Source organism: Microcebus murinus, chromosome 12 (genome assembly GCF_040939455.1).
Source record: "Microcebus murinus isolate Inina chromosome 12, M.murinus_Inina_mat1.0, whole genome shotgun sequence".
Classification (NCBI taxonomy): Eukaryota; Metazoa; Chordata; class Mammalia; order Primates; family Cheirogaleidae; genus Microcebus; species Microcebus murinus.
Genome location: NC_134115.1, coordinates 46,636,727 through 46,657,745, shown reverse-complemented (window position 1 = coordinate 46,657,745; position 21,019 = coordinate 46,636,727). Strand labels below are relative to the sequence as shown.

At 33.9% G+C, this 21,019-nt stretch overlaps 1 protein-coding gene across 2 annotated transcripts in view; it reads left to right on the top strand.

The window, feature by feature from the left end:
• Positions 1 to 21,019, top strand: part of MLLT3 (MLLT3 super elongation complex subunit) — a 254,723-nt gene that overhangs the window by 172,557 nt on the left and 61,147 nt on the right. For both annotated transcript variants that reach the window (XM_012769768.3, XM_012769769.3), the window contains exon 5: positions 17,070 to 17,768. In XM_012769768.3, coding sequence (XP_012625222.2) covers positions 17,070 to 17,768 — 699 coding nt within the window. The remainder of the gene's footprint in view (positions 1 to 17,069; positions 17,769 to 21,019) is intronic.

The following is a 21,019-nucleotide window of genomic DNA, read 5'->3' as shown; positions in this document are numbered from 1 at the left end:
AATCAAGGACAGGCTCAGGAAATCCAAGATGCTTCTCAAGTTCTGAAAGACTTCTGGCAGAAGATTTTTATCTTTTTGTTTCTTGCTTTAAAGATTAAAGTTCCCGGAACAAAACTGATTTTTTTTGCTTCTGAAAATCAAGTTTGACAGGCCCTTCCTAAGTCTTACCCTGCCCCTTCCTGCCTTCAGATACCATCCTTCATTCCTCCCACCGCCCGCCTATGTAACTATGAGTGTTTAATAAAACAAAAATAAAACTTTATTTCTAAGAGGCATTTTTTTAGTTTGGTGCTGGACTTATCTGGAGGAAGTATAAGTGCTTTTCATTTTAAAATATTTGAGTGCCTACTGTGAGACATACTTAATGCCAGATTCTGGGTATTCAGTGAATGCACACTGAATTTTTTTTTTTTTTCCTTTATACCAAGCCATAACCCATGGTTAATTTTTAGGGGATAATAAATTCTCATCAGAGGACTAAAATAATCTAGCTTAGTTTCTTTTTTTTTAAAAAAAAGAAAGAAACAAAGAAAAATGCCTAACTGTCAGTCCAGACTGCCCTGGTGTGCTTTTAGAAGAGAACGATGTGGTACTTTTAAGACATCTGCTGCTCTTAGTGGGAATCCAGAAGCTTTTTTATTGGACCCCATTCCTTATTCCAGCCCAAGCAGGTTCTGAGAGCCCTTAAAGACCAAAGCTGACAAAAACAACAATGTTTTCTGTTCTAGAAAGCTGATTTTTTAACATCTAAAGCTGATGGTCAGAGTGAATATGTGTAAAACTATCTTGCTTCTACCACAGATTCTACCAGGTGGAGCTGATTTTCCCAACTAAGCCATAGAAAGGTTGTTCCCAAATACATATACCTTTGAATTTATTTTACAAGAGTACAGTCTTTTTTCTGCGATGGAGACAATATGTTTTAGTTGAGAGGAGATGAACCCAGGCTTTTAGATTATGTCTGGTTTTTGTTTGTTTGCTTTTTGTGTGTGATATGGAAGTGCAACCTCATTTGGCATTTTTGAAAGCAAACCACTGCCTTTCATTATATTAGGAAAGCCTCGATTTAGCTGACAAATCTAATTTGTATAAGGAAGCCTTGGTTTCTTTCGGATGGTATTTAGATTCCTCTTAGAAGAATCATATGGTGCAATTTATTAATAGGTCTGCTCAATATGTTATGGGTTCTTGGTGAGAGAGCCAAGTGGAGTAAATTGAAACAGAATGAGGACCTTTTGTGGACACCCTCTGGTTTAGATGCCCTTCCCAGGGTCCCTTAGTCCACTGTGCACAGATGGAGATATGAGGCTCTCCCAAATGCTATTTATTTACCCTACAATTTAAAATTTTTTGAAATCATCTCACACTTACAGAAAAGTTGTAAACATAGTACAAGGAACTTTTCTTTCCTGACCACTTGAGTATAAGTTGCCAACACCAAGGCTCCATTATGCCTGAATACTTCAATGTTTAGCTCCTGCAAACAAGGGTGTTCTCTTATATAACTGCAATACAATCATCAAAGTCAGGAATAGGCATTGACACATTACTAACCTCTCATCATCAGATCCCATTCAAATTTTATAGATTGTTCCAGTAATGTCCTTTATTTGTATAGCAAAAGAATCCAGTGTACAATCACACATAGCATATAGTTGTCGTGTCTTACCCCCTTCAACTGGGAATAGTTCCTAAGGTTTTCCTTGACTTTCATTAACTTGAAAATTTTGAAGACTTCTGGCCAATGGTTCAGTAGATGGCCCTCAACTTGGATTTATATGGCATTTCCTCATGACTAGATTCAAGTTATGCATCTTTGACAGGAACATCACAGAAGTCATGCTGGACTCTCCTTATTGTACCACACCACCTGATCATGATTTCCATTGTACCATTACTGCTGATGTTAACTCCGATCACTTGATTCAAATGGTGTCTGCCAGGCTTCTCTACTGTAAATTTACCTTATTTTGCTTGTAATTAATAAATATTTCATTGGGAGGTACTATGAGAAAATGTAAACATCTCATTCTTTCTCAATCTTAAATTTATTCTTTTTATCATCAAGGACTCATGGGTATATATATTTTTAGATGGGTTATAATCCATTACTATCATTATTTACTTTCATACTTGAATTATCCTGATTTGGCCAGTAGGAACCCCTTTCTTTTGGTTTCTGTATCCATTTGACATGTTCTGATCAGTCTTTGTTGTATACTTTCTTACTTTTTTTGGTACAAAATGATGGTCAAGGCTCATGTTGTACTATTTTGTGTTCTAGCCCTGGATTCAGCCATTTCTGCAAGAAGCAGCCCCTCCTAGTGGCTCTTAGCCACTGTAAAGATATCCCTCCTCCCTTAACCAGCCCTCTCCCTGCTGCAACCTATATTGCTTGGCTCCACCTAATAGCTTTTGGACTGAATTGTTCAGGAAGAAGAACGGCGTGATTTATTTTTATTTAAACACTTGTATTAGCTCTGTGTAGATGGGGACTGTAACATATTTGATGTGGTATTTCCCCAGTGCCTACTGTATACTAAATGCTTATTAAGTTATAAATTCATTCAAAGACACATACTTATTATGTACCTATTAGGAGTCAGTCATCATTCAAAGTCCTGTAGGTATATAATCGTTGAATCAAATTTAAAAAACAAAAGTATACATATGTAGGAGCCCCATGAAGGGAAATAGTTCTTTGGAAAGATGGCAATAATTTTGTAAGGCAGCCATTTTCAAAGTGAGTTTGTTTACATTATAATATATATCCAATGAAAAACAGTTTTGACTTTGCACTTTTAAAACTATAGTTTTTATTAAAGTGCATAGACTAAATGTGTCACAGATTTTTTTTTTTTAGCCTTGGTATTAATAATTTCTTCTCTTATATTAGGATGCCTCTGCTTTTTCCCCACCCTGTATGTGCCTCAGATATAGCTAACTCTACTTTTAAGGGCAAAATAGAAACTCTACTGATACAGAGATGTTACATTAGCTAACTCCGCCATATAGCATTTTAGTTTCCACACCTTGGGCCAGATAAACTTCCAGAGAAAATAGTCATTTGACTTGAGTATTTTTCTCATTATACTTTTGATAATAAGTAATAGAATGTGGAAAAGATAAGAGTAGACCAACAACTCGTTATAATTAATCATCTATGTTATTTCATTTAACTCCTATGAGTAGAACTATTATATATAAAAACTCTTTCGCTTTTAATATTATAAAATTATTCAAGCACTTATTCACTCAACACATATTTGGTTGCCTATTCTTTTCCAAGTTTCTACTACACAGGTCTCATAAGAAAAGTAAATGAGACAATGTGTATACTTTGCTCATAGCAGCTAATAAATAAGTATCCACTGAGTCTGAATATGATTTCCCTTGCTACTCCATAAGATACTGACATCAGGAACTTTGAGTTTTTCTTAAGATGAAAATGTTATGTTATAATTGGTAAATATGAGGATTTATGTATTTTATGTATGAATTATAAAACAAATACCATAAACCTACCATCCAATTTAAGAAGAATTAGAACATACCTAGTACCAAATCATTTGTATATGCCTTCGCAGTCCATTCCTTTGCCTCCCCTACATCTAATTACTCACCTAAAATTTCCTGAGCTTTTAAACTTGGTTTTTTGACAAATATTTGTATTCTTCAGTTTTCTCAGCTTTGCTTGCTTTGATTGTTATGAAAATGGAATAGTACTGTATGTAATTTTCTGTGATTTGCTTTATTTACTCAACACTGTAAGATTTGTCCCTGTTGGCACATGTTATTGATTTCACTGCTGTGTATAGTCCATAGAGTGACTATATAATGACTTGTGTATCCATTCTGTTTTATCTGGTTACCTCGATTACCCCTTTTTATTTGGTTTTGCAATTATAAACTTTCTTGTACATGTCTCCAGTATACCCAGGCAAGACTTCATATTTTTATCATTGTGAACCATAGTAAGAAATATGTTTCTATATGTCATTAGATTTCAGACTTTTATGATTGTGACCCATAGTAAGAAATATGTTTTTCATAATAACAAGTACTCACATACATAAATAAATATATCTTGACAGATGAGAGACAAAAGTTTCATAAGCATTGCTTACCTTTACTACATGGATTCAATCTATTTTATTTTATACAGATTGACTTACAAACAATAATACCATCCACTATACTGCTTTCCAGTCTTATGACCCAGTTGTTTGAATAACACTGCAGTGTTGAGTTAGTGGTTCTCAAACTCTACGGTAAATGAGAATCACATGGGGAGTGAATAAACATGAGGATTCTTGGGCCCCACTGCAGAGATTCTTATTGAGTAGGTCTGGGGTAGGGCTTAAAAATCTGAATTTCTGAAAAGCATCCAGGTAATACGAATGCTGATGGTCCACTGACCACATTCAGAGAGATACTGCCTTAGGTTGTGTACTTATGAATGAAATTGCTGGATCATAGAACATTTACCTATTTAGCTTTATTCTTTTTAGCATTATGTTACAGGAATAACAATTTAGAGTCTCATATCAACACATACAAAGTTTTCTATTCCTCTGTTTTCTAGTCAAACTTGTTCCTCTGTGCACATTTAGTAGATACATAAAATTGTATTTTATCATTATTTTATTTTGCATTTCAGTGATTAGTAATGAAATTGAACATATATTTCAGGGACCATTCATGTTTCTTTCTCTATGAAATGCTTGTTCATGTCTTCTGCTCATTTCCCAATTTGTTTATTAAAGGTCTTTTTGTATTCCAGAGATATGAGTTTATTGTTGATTATATTTACTGTTAATATCTTTTCCTAATTTGCTTAGTTACTGCCTTTTTTACTTTATCGTTTGATAGAAATTCTTAATTTTAATGTGATCAGAGATTTTAAATGGTTAATTCTTTTTATGTCCTAATTAATATAGTCTCCTATACCCCCTGGTCATATAGATATTCTCCTGAATTTTTTTCTGACGTGTTTTAGAAGTTTTGTGTAACATTGAAATATTTTCAAACATCTGGAATGGATTTTATGTATGGTATGAGGTGTAAGGGTCTAATTTCAATATTTTCCTATATAGAAAACCAGTTTCATCATATTTCATTGACTTGTCTATGCTTTCCCCGTTGATCTACCCTGTCAAGCATCAGATTTTTATATATTTGTGAGTCTGTTGAGGAGCATGTGCAATTCTGTTCCATTGGTCAGTTTGTTGATCTCTGCAGCAATACCACTATGTTGTAATTACTCTCATTTCATAAGGACGTTTATTATATGGCATGACAAGTTCTACTACATCATTCTTTTATCTTCATATAAATTTTAGATCAGTTTAAATTCTTTGAAAAATTCTGTTGGATTGAAATTACATTGAATCTGGGTGATGAGTATTCTTATCCATAAGAATCCAATGTCTGAAAGTGTTAAGAAATTTGTGATAAAGGTCTACCTAGTTTTATGTTTTGTTTATTCCTAGGTGCTTTATATTTTTTGTTACTATTATAAATGAGCATTAAATGTTTCCTGTTTGTTGCTAATGTGTGAATATGCAGTCTACTTTAGCATATTATTGCTTCTAACCATCTTACTGAACTTATTCATTCTGTATAGGTCTTTTTGTATTTCTGTGTGGACAATCATATATGAATAATGACATATGTCCTTATTTTTAATTTTCGTATCCTTTTTTCCTTCTGCCTTTTGTGGTCCTGAGTCAGTAGGAGGACCAGTAAAAAAGTGATGTTGTTCCTGATTATGAGGAGACCCATTCTAATACTTCACCATTTAGAGTGGTGTTTGCATAGGATTTTCATAGCTACCCTTTATCAAGCTAAGGAATTTATCTCCTAGCCCTGTTTTGTAATGAATTTTGTTTTCATTTTTTAAAAATCATGGATGAGCCGGGCGCAGTGGCTCACGCCTGTAATCCTAGCACTCTGGGAGGCTGAGGTGGGTGGATTGCTCGAGGTCAGGAGTTCAAAACCAGCCTGAGCAAGAGCAAGACCCCGTCTCTACTATAAATAGAAAGAAATTAATTGGCCAACTAATATATATATAAAATTAGCCGGGCATGGTGGCGCATGCCTATAGTCCCAGCTACTCGGGAGGCTGAGGCAGAAGGATTGCTTGAGCCCAGGAGTTTGAGGTTGCTGTGAGCTAGGCTGACACCACGGCACTCACTCTAGCCTGGTCAACAAGCGAGACTCTGTCTCAAAAAAAAAAAAAAAAAAAATCATGGATGGATTTTAATTTTATCCAATAACTTTTCAGTATCTGAGATAAACAGATGGTTTTGTTCTCTTTTTAATCTGTTAATATGGTGCTTGACAAGCATTTTTGTCATGCTAAACTACTTTTGAATTCTTGGATTAAGCCCAATTTGGTCTTGCTCTCTTAGGTTTTTTCCCCCCTACAATTGAATTAATTGTGCTAATATTTTATTCAAAATGTTGTTTTTATATTCTTCAGTTAGAAAGGGCCATATGTTTCTTCCTCTTAACTCTTTGTAGGATTTTTTGCTTTGATAATATTAACCACATAAAATAGGAAATATTTTCTCTTTTCTATTCTTTAGAAGAATTTGTATAAAATTGAAATTTTTTCCTAGAACTTATTTCTAAAATCTGTGGGCTTGATGTTTTCTTTGTAGAAAGATTTTAAATTCCTTATTTGACATTAATAAAGGACTCTTCTTGATTTTTGTATTTTTACGGGAGTCAGTTTTTGCATAAGTTATATTTCCCTAAAAATTTGCTTCCACATTTATTGCAATAAAATTATCTATAATACCTTTAACTGTTTTATCTGTGCTGTACTTGTGTAGGTATATTCTTATTTTTTCTTCCTATTGTTTATTTGCACTTTCTCTCCTTTGTCTTAATAAGTCTTTGATAAAGGATCATGAATGTTATTAGTTCTTTTCAAAGTTGTTTTCATTAGACCTTGTTGACTATTTTGTTAGTTTTAAAAAAATTTTTTATGGTTTTCCTTTTTCTTTAGTATGCTATTGTTCATTAATCATCAGTTATTTTGTTCACATGTAAGCTTAGAGGCTTAAATTTTTTCTCTAGGCATTATTTTAGCTATATTCCACAAAATTAATGTAATGTTTTCTTTATCATTTAATATGATGATGTTAAAATTTTCCATTTTAATTTCTTCCTTAATTTCCATTTAATTTAATTTAATTTAATTTTAATTTCTTTGAATTATTTAGAAATGTGTCTTTACAATTCCAAATGTGTGGAGTTTTATATATATATATACAGAAAAGTTTTTAAATTTTAGCTTAATTGTATTACCGTAATTTCTTCTTAAATTCATTTTCTTTATTCCTGAAGCAAATCTTGTAGAAATTGTTTTACTGACAGCCTATTAGTAAATTCTCTCAATTTTTTTAATCTATAAAAGTTCGGATTATTACTTCTATTATGAAAAGTGTTTTTGCTGGTATACAATTCTAGGTTGTCATTTATTTTCTTTTCATGCTTCGAAAATATTTTTCTATTGTTTTTATGAAGTCTGGTGTCAGTCTGATCAGGGTTATGCTAGTAAACATTTAGCAACTATCTCCTGTGGTGGGGGAATCATGAATTTTAGTGTTTGCTTATTTCAGTGGTGTAAACAGTCTCACCACATTATGTCAGTTGTTGTGGAGTTGGAAAGAGCACTCAATTATGAAGTACCTCCAGCATCCTGATACAATAGAGATAATTACCTCAAGAACACAACTAGTAATAATATATAATAAAATAATTAGAAACTCATGAGTTTTGATTATCTGTAACCTCTGCTTTTAATATTGTTCTACTTATAATTTTATAGTATTTAAAATAATACTCTGGGCCTTGTTTAATTTATAGAATACGTGTTAATGCAATGCATTTATTGTTTAAAAACTGGCTGACAAAATTGCTGAAAATTGATTGAACGGTTGGCTCTTGTGAGGCTTCTGGTAGCTGGCTCTAGCATACCACTAGTTTACTTGTTCTTTTTTTAATGGGTGATCTGTTGTTTCTTACTGCTTTTATAATCCTTTTTTCTTTGGTGTTTTTCATTTTTAATTTCTTGTGTAGGAGTAAATTCTTTTTAATTTATGCATACAGCATTATTTTTATGTTATACCTACCTTTCTATGGATTTATGACTTTTTAACATGTTTGGAAAATTCTCAGCTATTGTGTCCCTGTGTTTTTTGTTGTTTCTGGTTCTCTGATTAGATATTTGTTATTTTTATTCTGTTCTCCATGTCTCTTAATAGCTTTTATATTTCCCATTTTCTTGTGTCTTTGTGTGTATTCTGGCAGTTTATTCCTATCTATCTTCCAGTTCACTAATTCTTTTCAGCTATGTTCAAGCTTCTGTTTAATCCATTGAGATATTGATTCCAGCAGTTGGGTTTTTTTTTTGGTCATAAAGTGGTCTTTGTTTCTTTTCAGTGGCCTGGTGATTGTTATTCATTTCTTATTGCTTGGTCAGTTTTTGAATTCCAATGTTTTCCCTTTTTACACTTCAGATATATTTTATATTCTGTATCTGATGATTTCCATGTCTGAGATCCCTTAGGCCCTTTTACCTCAGATCATGGTGGCTTGTTTCTGTTCAGGGATATTTTAAAATTGTGAGTTCATATTTGATTTAGGTGAACTTTGGGAATCCAGAATCCTGAATGAAGAGTGTTTTTTCCCCCCAACAGCAGAATTGTAAAGGCTTCTTCTGGGTTTCTGTGAGACTCTGAGGTTTAGGTTTCCAAATATGCTGTAGGCCCCAGGTTTGGTCTTTATAGATCCATGAGAACATAGGCATGTATGTGCCCTTTGGGCAAAACATCTTTTATGCTTGATTGTAGTTCACAGTTCACATTTTAACTCCTTCCTTCTCTTTTTTCTTTTCTCTATTTCTCTTTCATATACTGTTGGCCTTTTAAATAAGGCCAACAATGAAGAATTTTGTCATAATTAATCCTAATATCCAGTTGTATTATAATAAGAGCTCCCTAAAAGCCTACCATATTGCCCAAATTAGAAGGGTTATTTTCCCTGAAACCATAGTGTATCTATCAGTTTCAGCATAGTCCTTTGCATATGCTAGAGACTCAATAAATATGTATTGAATAACTATTGAGAGAAGGTAACAAGATAGTACAGACCTGATTATACTTTATCATTGTTCATATGTGTCTCTCTTTGGGCTTTTAATTTATGCAGGACATTTATTGAATTTTTATGTATCAGGTACTGTTGTTTTTCATGTTGTATGTCCAAACATTGCATTGTGATTAGTAGCACACATTGAAGATGGACTGTTCTATGTAAGTAGCAATTGCTTCTGAAGACTCATTATCAGAAATCTAGTTCATACTAAAATGATCTGGCCAATATATTTTTAAGCTTGTTTAAGTAAGCAAAAATTATACAAGGCTAAATATACATAAACCTTGAAAGAGAAGTGATACCATTATTACTTTGAGTTTCTATTAATAGCTTCAAACCACAAAAGTAAACAGAAGTTTGCCTGAAACTGCAGTGTTCTAAATACAACTTACTGTTACAGCACTTAATTATAATTTAGAACTTAAGCCATAGCAAGTCATGGAATAGTATATAAACAAGAGAATTTTAAATGAGATTGAATTCTGAAACAAAAGTACTTTATAGTATGTATGACATAGCTGAAACTAGTCATTTGAGAAAGAAAATCATTTTAAAATTTAGTCTATTTGTAGTATTATTTTATAAAATGAATATTTTTGCAATTCATACTTTACATTTAAACTTCATATTTTAATGCAGATATAGTACTTCAACATATTTTTAATATTTAAGAAATATTTATTGGATTTACTTTTAATACCTTTGAAAAGAAGACTAGGGAAATGAAAAGTTTACTACTTCTGTTTACTTCAGAGTTGAAATAAATTTTTTTCATTTGTTTCCATTTCTTCATTGTGAATATAATTTATAGGTTTTATTTTCATCTAATGATTTAGATGAAAATCATCTTTATTTTCATTTAATGATGTAGGTAAAATATTTGAAACTTAAAATGCAGTCTAGGTATCATGCCACAACTGTAGCTTTGGTCTTTGGTTGCAGTTTGCTCAAAAACAGCATGATAACATTCAGACAGCATCAGAAGGAAAATCGAAATGTTTTTAAAACATACAAAGACACCATTCACATAGTTGAATAGTGTGTTTCTAATGCAAAATGTATTTCACAAAAGCTCTAAAGTGCAAATGGGAAGAGAAAAGAAAGTGATGTAAAAGTACACGTGTGAGGTTGAAGAAATTTATTTTACATCAAAGTAATGCATGTACATGTTTTAAAATAATTAAATAGCAAAGGAACGTGTTAACAAAAAGCAAAAGTCCTGTATTCTAATCTCCCCCAATCTCCTTTCCACTTACTGAAAGGAACCACTTTAACTGTTTCTGTTTTTAAACTCTAGGGCTAATTTTCCAAAGTATATGTTTATGCTGTTTCTACATGAGAATCGAACCCATTTGCTCCATCTTCTTTTCTCCCCAATATGACACTGTTTTAAATTCTTCTTTGGATACCTTTATACTTTTTCTGTATGCTTTTTTATGCCTTCTAGATATTGAACGGAGAGGTATGTTGCTTGTTTTACCAACCATGGACAATGTCTCTTGATTCTCGTGGTAATACTAAAGTTTCTTTCCCTTTTATCTCCTGTTTCCACTTTTCACATCTGTCATTCACTTTTACATTGTTAAGGTTGATAACATCGTATTATGTAAAAAAATGTTAAGTCTTCTGTGCTTGTCTACAATAGTAGTAGTGGTGGTAGGAATCAAAAACACCTATTATGTGACAGGCACAGTACTTATATATTATTCATAATACATTTACATATACACACAGTTTTTTAAGTCATCAAGCTGACCTTAATAGTATAGGTAACATTAGGGTCCCTATTTTACTGATAAGAAAATTTAAGTTACTTAATAAGTGGTGGAACTGAGTAGATTAATTTCTAAAAGTTGAAAGCCAGTAAACATTGTTTACTATTATGGCGGTAAAATGTTTATTCACGGCTAAAATGTTTCTTTTTGTTAGATGTTCTTTTTTGCACATCCATTTATTTTTGTAGCTGTAAAATTTTTTTTTTCTTTATTGCTGCCTTCTATTTGTGCCAAATCCCTCACATTCCATCTCTTCCTGATTACCTCCTATACAGGACTTTACAGGATTCTCCTCTGGTTTTCTTATACAGTGACCTCCCTCACCACCATTTTGGGAGGTGGTTGTTTATCTGATTTGAACACTATACATTTTTGTCATTTTTAAATCATGTAGTTTGGCAGATTTTTACATTGATTTTGAAAATATATATCTGGCCCTTGTCTTTTTAGCCCAGTCTGACAGTTTGTCTTCCAGTGGGGAAATTCAGTTCTTTAATTTTTATTCTGAGTAATACTTCATCTTGTTATATTCTGTTTACCTTGTTCATTATTTATATTTGTGGCTTTTTTCATTTTTCCTAATTTTGCTAATATTTCAAGTTGATTTTCTTTTCCTATGTTGTCATTGTTTATGTGGGAGTTCTGTACTTTTCTATTTTTTTTATTGGGTGCCTTCCCTTTCAATTGCTAAGAATTGAATTTTTCTTCCACTGTAACATAAAAAAAGGCACCATCATTTTCCTTCACCTTGAGACTCTAATCCTCCTCTTCTTTTCCTAAATTTCTGTGGAGATAATGTAGTTTTTTAGGTCCAGATTGTTAGACGTTTCTGTGTCAGGAATTTACATGGATCACTTATGTTACATATCCATGTCATTTATTATTCATTTAGATTTAATTCTGTATAAAGTGTAAGGTACATTGTGCCCCTATTTCTCCCTCTCACCATCTTTTCACACATAAGAAGTTTTTTTTCTGATTCGGTTATGATTGGGCTAGAATTTCTTCCGAAGTCCTTTCCTTTGTTTGATTTGGTGGTGGCTGGTGTCCTCTTTGAGTCCTTAGATTTGGGCACATATTTCTTTCACACTGACTGTGTGGAGGATGTTTGTGTTGTACTTTTCCCTCAGCCATCTCAATATTATTGTTCTTTCTTCCAAATTCCAATATTATTAACGAGAAGTACAGTGTTAATTTGATTCTTTTTTAGTTTTAAGTAATTATTCTTTCTGGTAATGTGTCAGGTTTTCTTTTTCTTTTTAAAATATAGGAACTTCAGTGTGATGTTTCTGGGTGTATGTCACTTAATCATTAGTTTTTCCTAGATCTTGGAGAACCCTGTAAAGTTGAAATTCAGTCCTTTCTTTAGTTCATGACAATTTTCGTCCACAATTTATTCTTTATTTATTGCTTCTATCTCTTTTGTTTCCTCCTCTTATAGACTCTTCTTAAACCCTTCCTATGGCTGATACGTTAGGTTGCCTTGATCTGTTCATCAGGTCTCTTCTCTTTTTCCCTTATGATTTTCATCTCTTCTTACTCTATGCTTTGAAATTTCTTTCAGTTGATCTTTCATACTGCCAGTTAGAGTCTTGTCCTCTCCTTTATCTACTAACTTATTCAGCTTGAAAATTTTAATTGTTAAATTTTAATTTAATTGAAATTTTTTTCAAGAAATTACTTCTTGTGCTCCCTCTGATTCTCCTCAAGTACTCATACTGCTTTTGACCTCCGTATTTCATCTTTCTCCTCCAGAAGATCTGTTACATCTACTCCCTCTCATTCCCTCCCACCCTGTGTATCTTATTTGTATTTATAGTGGGGTTCAGGTTGAGTTGTTAGGGGATCTTAGGCTCTTGTAATCTCATAAGCGATGAAAGATACAGGCGTCTCAACCTGCCCTGTAGCAGTAGGCATGTTATCTGTTACTTGTCTGTATGCCTGGAGAACTGTACCTTCTGTCTAGTCTCCTTGCGTTCCCCAGCCTGAGGAGCAGAGTGAACTCTCTCCTCCTATTAAATGGGTGCCTTTGGGGCCAGGGAGGCTGGCCACACTTGCGGTGCAGTTATCTACATGCAAAACTCTTCTGGAAGCCGGAGCAAGGTAGAGTGCACCTGTAGTCCCAGCTACTTGTGAGGCTGAGGCAGGAGGATGGCTTGAAGCTGCAGTGAGCTATACCTGGGAATAGCCACTACACGCCAGGCTGGGCAACATAGTGAGATACTGTTTTGTAAAAACAAACAAAGAAACCAAAACCAAAAAAAAAAAAAAAAAAAACCTCTTTTGGATCCACTTGGAGCTGAAAGCAGAGCAAGTCCTGTACCAGCTCTCTCTCAAGATGTCTGTAAGCCCATGGCTACATTGTTCAGGCCCACTGCCTGCTGGCCCTGGAGCTGACTGGTTCAAGAGAGGTAAATGGGGCTGGATCTGGGATTGAAGTGGAGATAAATAAAATTCAGGCTTGCTCACCACCCCCAACCCCGAATCCTGAATTTTTATACTTCATGTGTAGCCTCAGATGGTATGTCATCCCTTTGTGGTATTCATCATGTGTTTGATGACATTGCAGAAGAGACTTTTATTTTGGAAGCCAACTTCAACTCTCATGGTCCTCTCTACCCCTTCATATGCATAATCTCTTAGACTACACAATTCCTGCAGTTTTTAGGAAGTGTCCTTATAAAATGCAGTTTGGGCAAATAAATTCTTCTGGGAATGTGTATTGGTTTTGACAAATAAAACTCTTTGGGGAGAATTTGTCCACATGCAAATTTTATGGAATAAAAGGTGATTGATCTGAAAATCTTGTACAATGCACAAGCCAGTTAAAGTAGAACAGGCACCAAAAATAAGAGGGATAGCTAGAGGGAAGAAATAGGAGCCAAGAATCAGCTTTGAGTTATCAGTGGTACTGGGAAGTACATGTGGAGGTAAAGTGGAAATTGAAAGCCATATATAATCTAAGAATTTTATTCCGGCCACTAGTTATAACCTCTTCTTTTCTTAGGTCATCTACTAGAGTGATGACAAGTAGTATTATGAGAGATTACACATTAAAGAGACCTAGTCCATTTGAGAAAATTAAAACAAGCATTCAGTAGAATCTGAATGGAAGACAGAAAATACTGTGCCCTATATTCACAGGTTGTAAAGTTAGTGCAAATATATGTATATTTATGTTTAAATAGTCCTTGGCCTTAAATATTTGAGATTTGAATTATGCACACATGCTCTCTGTGGTTGGATTGCTTGATATTCAGTTTGTCCTAATCAGCCTGTGGCAAAAAGAATTTGAATTATACATGTGTAAACTTTGCATTGAATGATAATTAGTCTGTGCTGCTCAGCAGCACTTAATGCTGAGGTTAATGGTTCAGTAAAAATTTTAAAAAGCCATTGACTAGATTCCATATATATATGTGTGTATATATGTGTGTGTGTGTATATATATACATATATATACACACACACACACACATATATATATATAGTATAGATAAGCTGACAATCAGTGAAAAGCTTTTATTCTGTGTCAGAAACAATTTAATGCCTGATTGTGTATGTAAGCCACTATTTTACTTTATTACATGTGTGAACATGGAGATAAATGACCTATATTTGGACTTTGCCATTTATCACAGGCCCAGGTCAAAAAAAAAAAAAAATGCTGCTCTATGTGATAGAAACTGTTTTCTCTTCTTTTTATTTTCTAAATTTTGTCTAGGATGCTATTATGGAATGTATTTGTCCTCTTAACTTTGTGCTTTCTTCGCTTAAAGAAAGATGTTTGAGGTGATAATTACAAAACAGGAGGGGAACAAGAATGGTCACTTGCAAAATTCATTAAGGGGGTGAGAAGGCAACAGTAGACATTAAAGACCTAGATCAATGTGGGGTATAAAAAGTTACATTTCTGGGGGTTTGTATCTAATGTTATATGCATGTAATTAAAAGAAGAACTTAAACTTTCTCTGACACAAGAAGCTGTGTCAGATACTACTGTGTATCTTGTATTACGAATTCCAGTTTGTTCTATAGAAGGATTTTACAAATATATTGTGGAAGAACCTCATAGATTTTTTTTTTTGTTTCTCCCCCTATCCTCCTCTGTGCTGGAATGTTACTGTTTCTTTTAATGCTTAACATTAGAAATTTGTTGGTAGGTTAAAAATTGTGTTTTTAAAAGTTACAATTATAAAAGTGTGTTGAATGTTAGGCAACAATACTTGGGTGTTCTAAAGCCATAATTAGAATATTGACTGCAAATTTCCAAAATTCAGTGAGTCAACAAACCAATTAAAAAAACCCTCAGAGATATTAGATTTCAAAATGTTCTTCCTTAATTTAGTTTGTCCATTATACTTTATTTTAATTATTCATAGTATTACTTAACATGCCAGGAAATGTCTTATAATAGTATTTATAAAATAATGAAGTTTCAGTAATATGAATCCTGTCTTTAGCATTCTGCTTTTAAATCTCGGATTATGTTTTGTAAGAAATCATCTAGTTGATGCATAAAAGCATGTCTTTGCTTAGTAACTTTATCCATTTTAGAATTTTGAAACCAACTGCTTACTTGAGAAAATAAATGATATAATTTGGTCTGTGTCGTTTTGTCGTTGAGCAAGTAAGACAAAATATTTTTAAGAAACAAAAATACATATTCCTACTAATATAGAACAATAATTTTTCATTTTGGGTATTACTTTTCGCTGCTTATTCATATACACATATACATTTTTTTGGTTTTTGCATAGATCTATTAAGTAGATTATTCGTTTTAGTGAAAAGCATAGCCCCTGCCTACTGTCTTTCCTTTATCATGCTAGGTATTTAAGGAATATATGGTTGGTTTACATATCTTTGGGCTTAAGTGGGTGAGTTAGAGGTGAAAGATAATAAGAAAGCCTGAAGATATAAATTCTAGTTGAAAATTTAGACATTTATTTGTCTTTGGTTTCATTAGGAGTTGGAAGTAAGCAAGAAAGAGCTCTTCTTTTAGTAATTGGTGTGGATTTTTGCATGTCCAGGATCTACTTCTGTTTCTTATTCTTACTATTAATGGTAGAGGTTCACAAATATGGTAAGTATGGACTTAGATTTTGTTCCTAAACAGAAAGATTACATATAAGTTATATATTCTGATGTGTTTATATGAGTGAAACATTGCATTTAAAATGAAATAGGCATTTCTCATGATTACGCTACAGTAGTTGCTAAAGACTTTCTAATTCATTTGATGGTTAGGTGAAATCTTTGTTCTCTTAGATTCCTTTTTTTTTTTTGCCGAATGAGTGGGAGACATATGCCTTAACTCATGAAATTTTGGATAACATAAAAGTAATTCCTTTTTATCTCAAATTGACAATTATTTTATTCCTTTTTGGGGTCTAGTGATTCTTTATATTGCAGAGCCATTTAAAATTTAATATAACCTGGCCTCACTGTGTGAAGCTGGTCTATTTTTCTGCTGCCTCCTTAATCTTGTGCTATAGATGGGTGTTCCCCAAATACAGTCTGTGCTTTGCTCTCTGTTGTTCACATTTACTCTGATCCCTGATATCTAAGTACCTTTTAATTCTTCTCTTTCTAGTAATTACCTGCTTATCCTCCAGAACTTAATTCAGGTGTTAGTTCTTTATAAATTTTTGTGAATTATGAGTTCTTTTTCCGTTCCCCCAATAGAATTAAATAGTCTCCTTCTTTTGGGTTGTCTTAGCACTTTATAGGTGTCTCTTACAACAACTGTCGATCATAGATACATCAAAGTTATTAGGGCGGGGCATGTGTTATCCATCTTTGTCTCTTCTAGGACATGTATTTAGTTAACATTTGTTGGATTAAAATATTTTAAAACTCTGTGTTTTGAACGATTAAGAAAACGGCTTGCCTCATTAAATCCTTTGATAGTAAACCTTTCTCACTCTATTTCTCACATAGACTGTTCCCACCTGTTAAATTGTGGTTGTTGGTTTATATTAAAATATTTTTGGTATTTTAGAGATAGCTTGAGAGCAACCAAAGAAGGATCATTTTATGTAGATATAACTCAAGGAAATTGGCTTTTGACGCTTTGTTGCTATCTAGTTTTGAGAGTTTCATTTTCTTCTCCCCTTTTTGCAGGACCCTAATAGGAGCATTCATACCAGCAGCAGCAGTAGCAGCAGCAGCAGCAGCAGCAGCAGCAGTAGCAGCAGCAGCAGCAGCAGTAGCAGCAGCAGTAGCAGCAGCAGTAGCAGCAGCAGCAGCAGCAGCAGCAGTAGTACCAGTTTTTCAAAGCCTCACAAATTAATGAAGGAGCACAAGGAAAAACCTTCTAAAGACTCCAGAGAACATAAAAGTGCCTTCAAAGAACCTTCCAGGGATCACAACAAATCTTCCAAAGAATCCTCTAAGAAACCCAAAGAAAATAAGCCACTGAAAGAAGAGAAAATAGTTCCTAAGATGGCCTTCAAGGAACCTAAACCCATGTCAAAAGAGCCAAAACCAGACAGTAACTTACTCACCATCACCAGTGGACAACAAGATAAGAAGGCTCCTAGTAAAAGGCCACCCATTTCAGATTCTGAAGAACTCTCAGCCAAAAAAAGAAAAAAGAGTAGCTCGGAGGCTTTATTTAAAAGTTTTTCTAGCGCACCACCACTGATACTCACTTGTTCTGCTGACAAAAAACAGATAAAAGATAAATCTCATGTCAAGATGGGAAAGGTCAAAATTGAAAGTGAGACGTCAGAGAAGAAGAAATCAACTTTACCACCATTTGATGATATTGTGGATCCCAATGATTCAGATGTGGAGGAGAATATGTCCTCTAAATCTGATGTGAGTAGTCTTACTGGTTTTCCTCCTTTCCCTTACTAGTTTCCAGATAGCTTCGTAATAAAGAATGAGGGAAGAGAGTGAATGCTGAACCATAAAGTGGTAGCATGGAAGGTGTGGCCTAGCAATGCATTTCCTTAATGAATGGGAAGAAGGAAATGAAATTATTAAGGGACCTGTAGATTTTTAGGCTGTTACTTAAGTTGTTAAAGGACAGATATATTTCACAGCATAATAATTAGGTCATTCGAGTAGCAGCAGAAAATTTAGGTGCTCATTAAAGCTTAGTTACTATGCTCATTTAGAAGCAAAAAATGATGATTTAGGAAAATGAGAAGAATGCAATAAAACTTGAATACAAGGGAAAATAAATTCAAAAGAGAAGCTTAGAAAATATTTAGGCTGTAATATTGCTGTTTTGATCATTGGAATGAGATAATTTGTTTGCATAGATGGAAGGCTGGTGAGTATTTTTTAAACAGCTTTATTGAGGCAAAATTGATTTAACAATGTACTGCACATATTTAAAATATGTAATTTGATAAATTTCAACACTTGTGTGTACCTATAAAGCCAGGTAGCAGTATTTTGAAAATGAAATATTTAAATTTTTTTCTTTGTTGTAGTCACTGATTTGGAATGGGGTGGGGTATGTGATCTTCACTACAAGTTTTTGCTGATGGGTAAGGATTATCCTTTGTGGATGCCTAAAGGAGCATCTGACTTTATCTAATACCCTCAAAGATGTTATTTGATGTTGGGATTTAAACTTATAATTACAGATTTTCAGGGTTGAAAGGGATCTCAAGACATTGTATTCTAACCTCTTAACCAATGTAAGAAATCTTGGTAGTAATTCAAAAGGTATTTGATTCTATTTCTGAAGAATAAACATTATTTACTATGAAGTTATCTCCTCTTCACTTTTTTTTTCCCCTATTTTAGGCTTTAGTTACTTATTAGTGATAATCATTCCCACTGGCTGGTTAGTATTTCTAGACAATGGTCAAGGAAGATGTCTGGCTAAAGATTTCTGGCCAATTTAGAATACTTTTCTTTCTGTCCCTTGGGTCACCCACAGATGTCTCTAGTTTGAATGCTGGAAGAGGGTCCAGGGCCTTAGTAGCAGGTTCCTTGTCCTGGGTTTGTACTCTTCTGGGTAGAAAGCCAGCCTGGCTCAGCCCATGGCACCAATACCAATCCCCAGTGGTCCAGAGACCACCTTCTTCTTCTATAGCTAATCTTGAAATTTAAACACAAGATCCAGAGTAGCATATAAAATACTGGAGATTGGGTAATTTGTTCCAATATTTGGTAAAGGCTTTATAGTCATAGCTTGTGAAATGGAGATGAGAGTTGAATGGGTTTGTTCCAATATCTCATGTATTTATTTTCCCTTCTTTGTTTCTTATCTCTTGTCTTAATTTGAAACATTCTTAATGCAGATGTTACTTGGAACTTTTTTTGTGTTTGACATTTGTTTCAGATCACCATGAAATGTTCTGTTGCAGTATGATTAGTCTATCAAAACCCTCAAATTTAGCAACTTTGTATTTCTATATTCTTACATGTTACAATTCTTTTAGCATAGAGGTTTTTGTATCCTGAATTGTGATTCACTGGTGAGCTTTGAAATCAATTTAGCACATCATCACTAGCATTTACAAAAATCAGAATATATTGTAATTAGTATGGGTAAGTATTGGCTTGTGAAAATTTTATTTCAGAGAGGGTATGTGTGTTTCTTATATTGGGCAAAATTTTGAAAGGTATCTTTTTTTAGAATGCTTGCTAATTTGTGAGAAGACTAACTGGCATTCATAAAGCACTACTGAATGTTCTTTCTACATGAAGCTATCACAGATAGTCTTCCTCTTTAGGTAATTCTGTTTATTTTCCTTTTGCCTCTTGTTCCCTAGCATTCATATTTGATTTATAAAGTATGGCTTTCTTTTAATAAAATTCTTACTGAACTTGGTGTTCAACAAGGTATTATCCAAAGCAATACCTTGAAAAATATTCTGGAATGAAAAGTTAGAATTCCTTACAGTAGGTCGTAAATTTTCAAAATGATGCATGACATTTTAGAGGCACAAATCTAGTTATTACAACTATGCAGAATTATGTGCTCTACATAGCATTGCAGAGAAAGCCTCTAAAGAGTTTTGGGTTTTATTTAGGTATAAAACCCAATAGCTGTACTTTCCTTATTAGTCTTCTGGTAATAGTAATGCTTTTACCATTACTGCTGTTGGTTTAATTCTTTAGATGTAGCTGGTGTAATAGAAGAGAATTGACAAAAGTAGTGTCATGTAAACCATGTGCCCAAAACACATTTCAATGAGCAAAGGAACATAAAAGAGAGCTGAAATTCCATTTATCTAATAGTAAAGATAGCCTTTGTCTGGACTGTCTCCTACCTGTGGGCAAGACAGAAGAAGCGAGAGACAATTATAATGGTGAGCATGAAGCAGCCCATAGCTTCCCTTGGCCAGTAACTGATTTGGTAGCTTGGGTCACACCCAATTTCAGAGGGCCCTGTTCACATTGTCCTTATTGTGAGCTTGTCTGCCTTTGAGTCAGTGTCAGCAGATGCCCTAATCTCTCTAAGGTCCTTTCCAGCTTCATTATTTGAATCTGAGTAGATTTATATTCACTTGTGGGGGATAGGGTACTGGGTAATTGTAGACATAGTGGGCAGAGATCATGGACTTTGGAAATAGAAAAAAGACACAAAAAGAAATGAGAAGAGTTTGGAGCATGAGGAAGTTCTAAGGATAATGATTATTCGTCTGTTATATCTGTAAAGAAAACATTTTGTCTCAGTACAGGTTTGTTAACAGTTAAAAGGAAAAAAAAAATTTTTTTTTTTTAAGAGACAGTCTCACTCTGTCACCCAGGCTAAGGTGCCATGCTGCAATCATAGCTCACTGCAACCTTACACTCCTGGACTAACACAATCCTTCTGCCTCAGCCTCCGTAGTAGCTAGGACTAAGGCACATGCCACCATGGCTAGCTGATTAATTAATTGATTGATTGTAGAACCAGGGTCTTGCTGTGTTGCCCAGGCTGGTTTCAAACTCCTGGCCTCAAGCAAAGGCCTCCCAAAGCCCTGGGATTACAGGCATGAGCTACCACGTCCAGTCTGGAAGAATGTTTTAAAGAAGCTTCTCTATAATCTAGTTAGATTCAGGTTTCATATAAAAGTAAACATCAGTACTATTAAGATGGGTTAGGGAGCTTAGATTGTTGA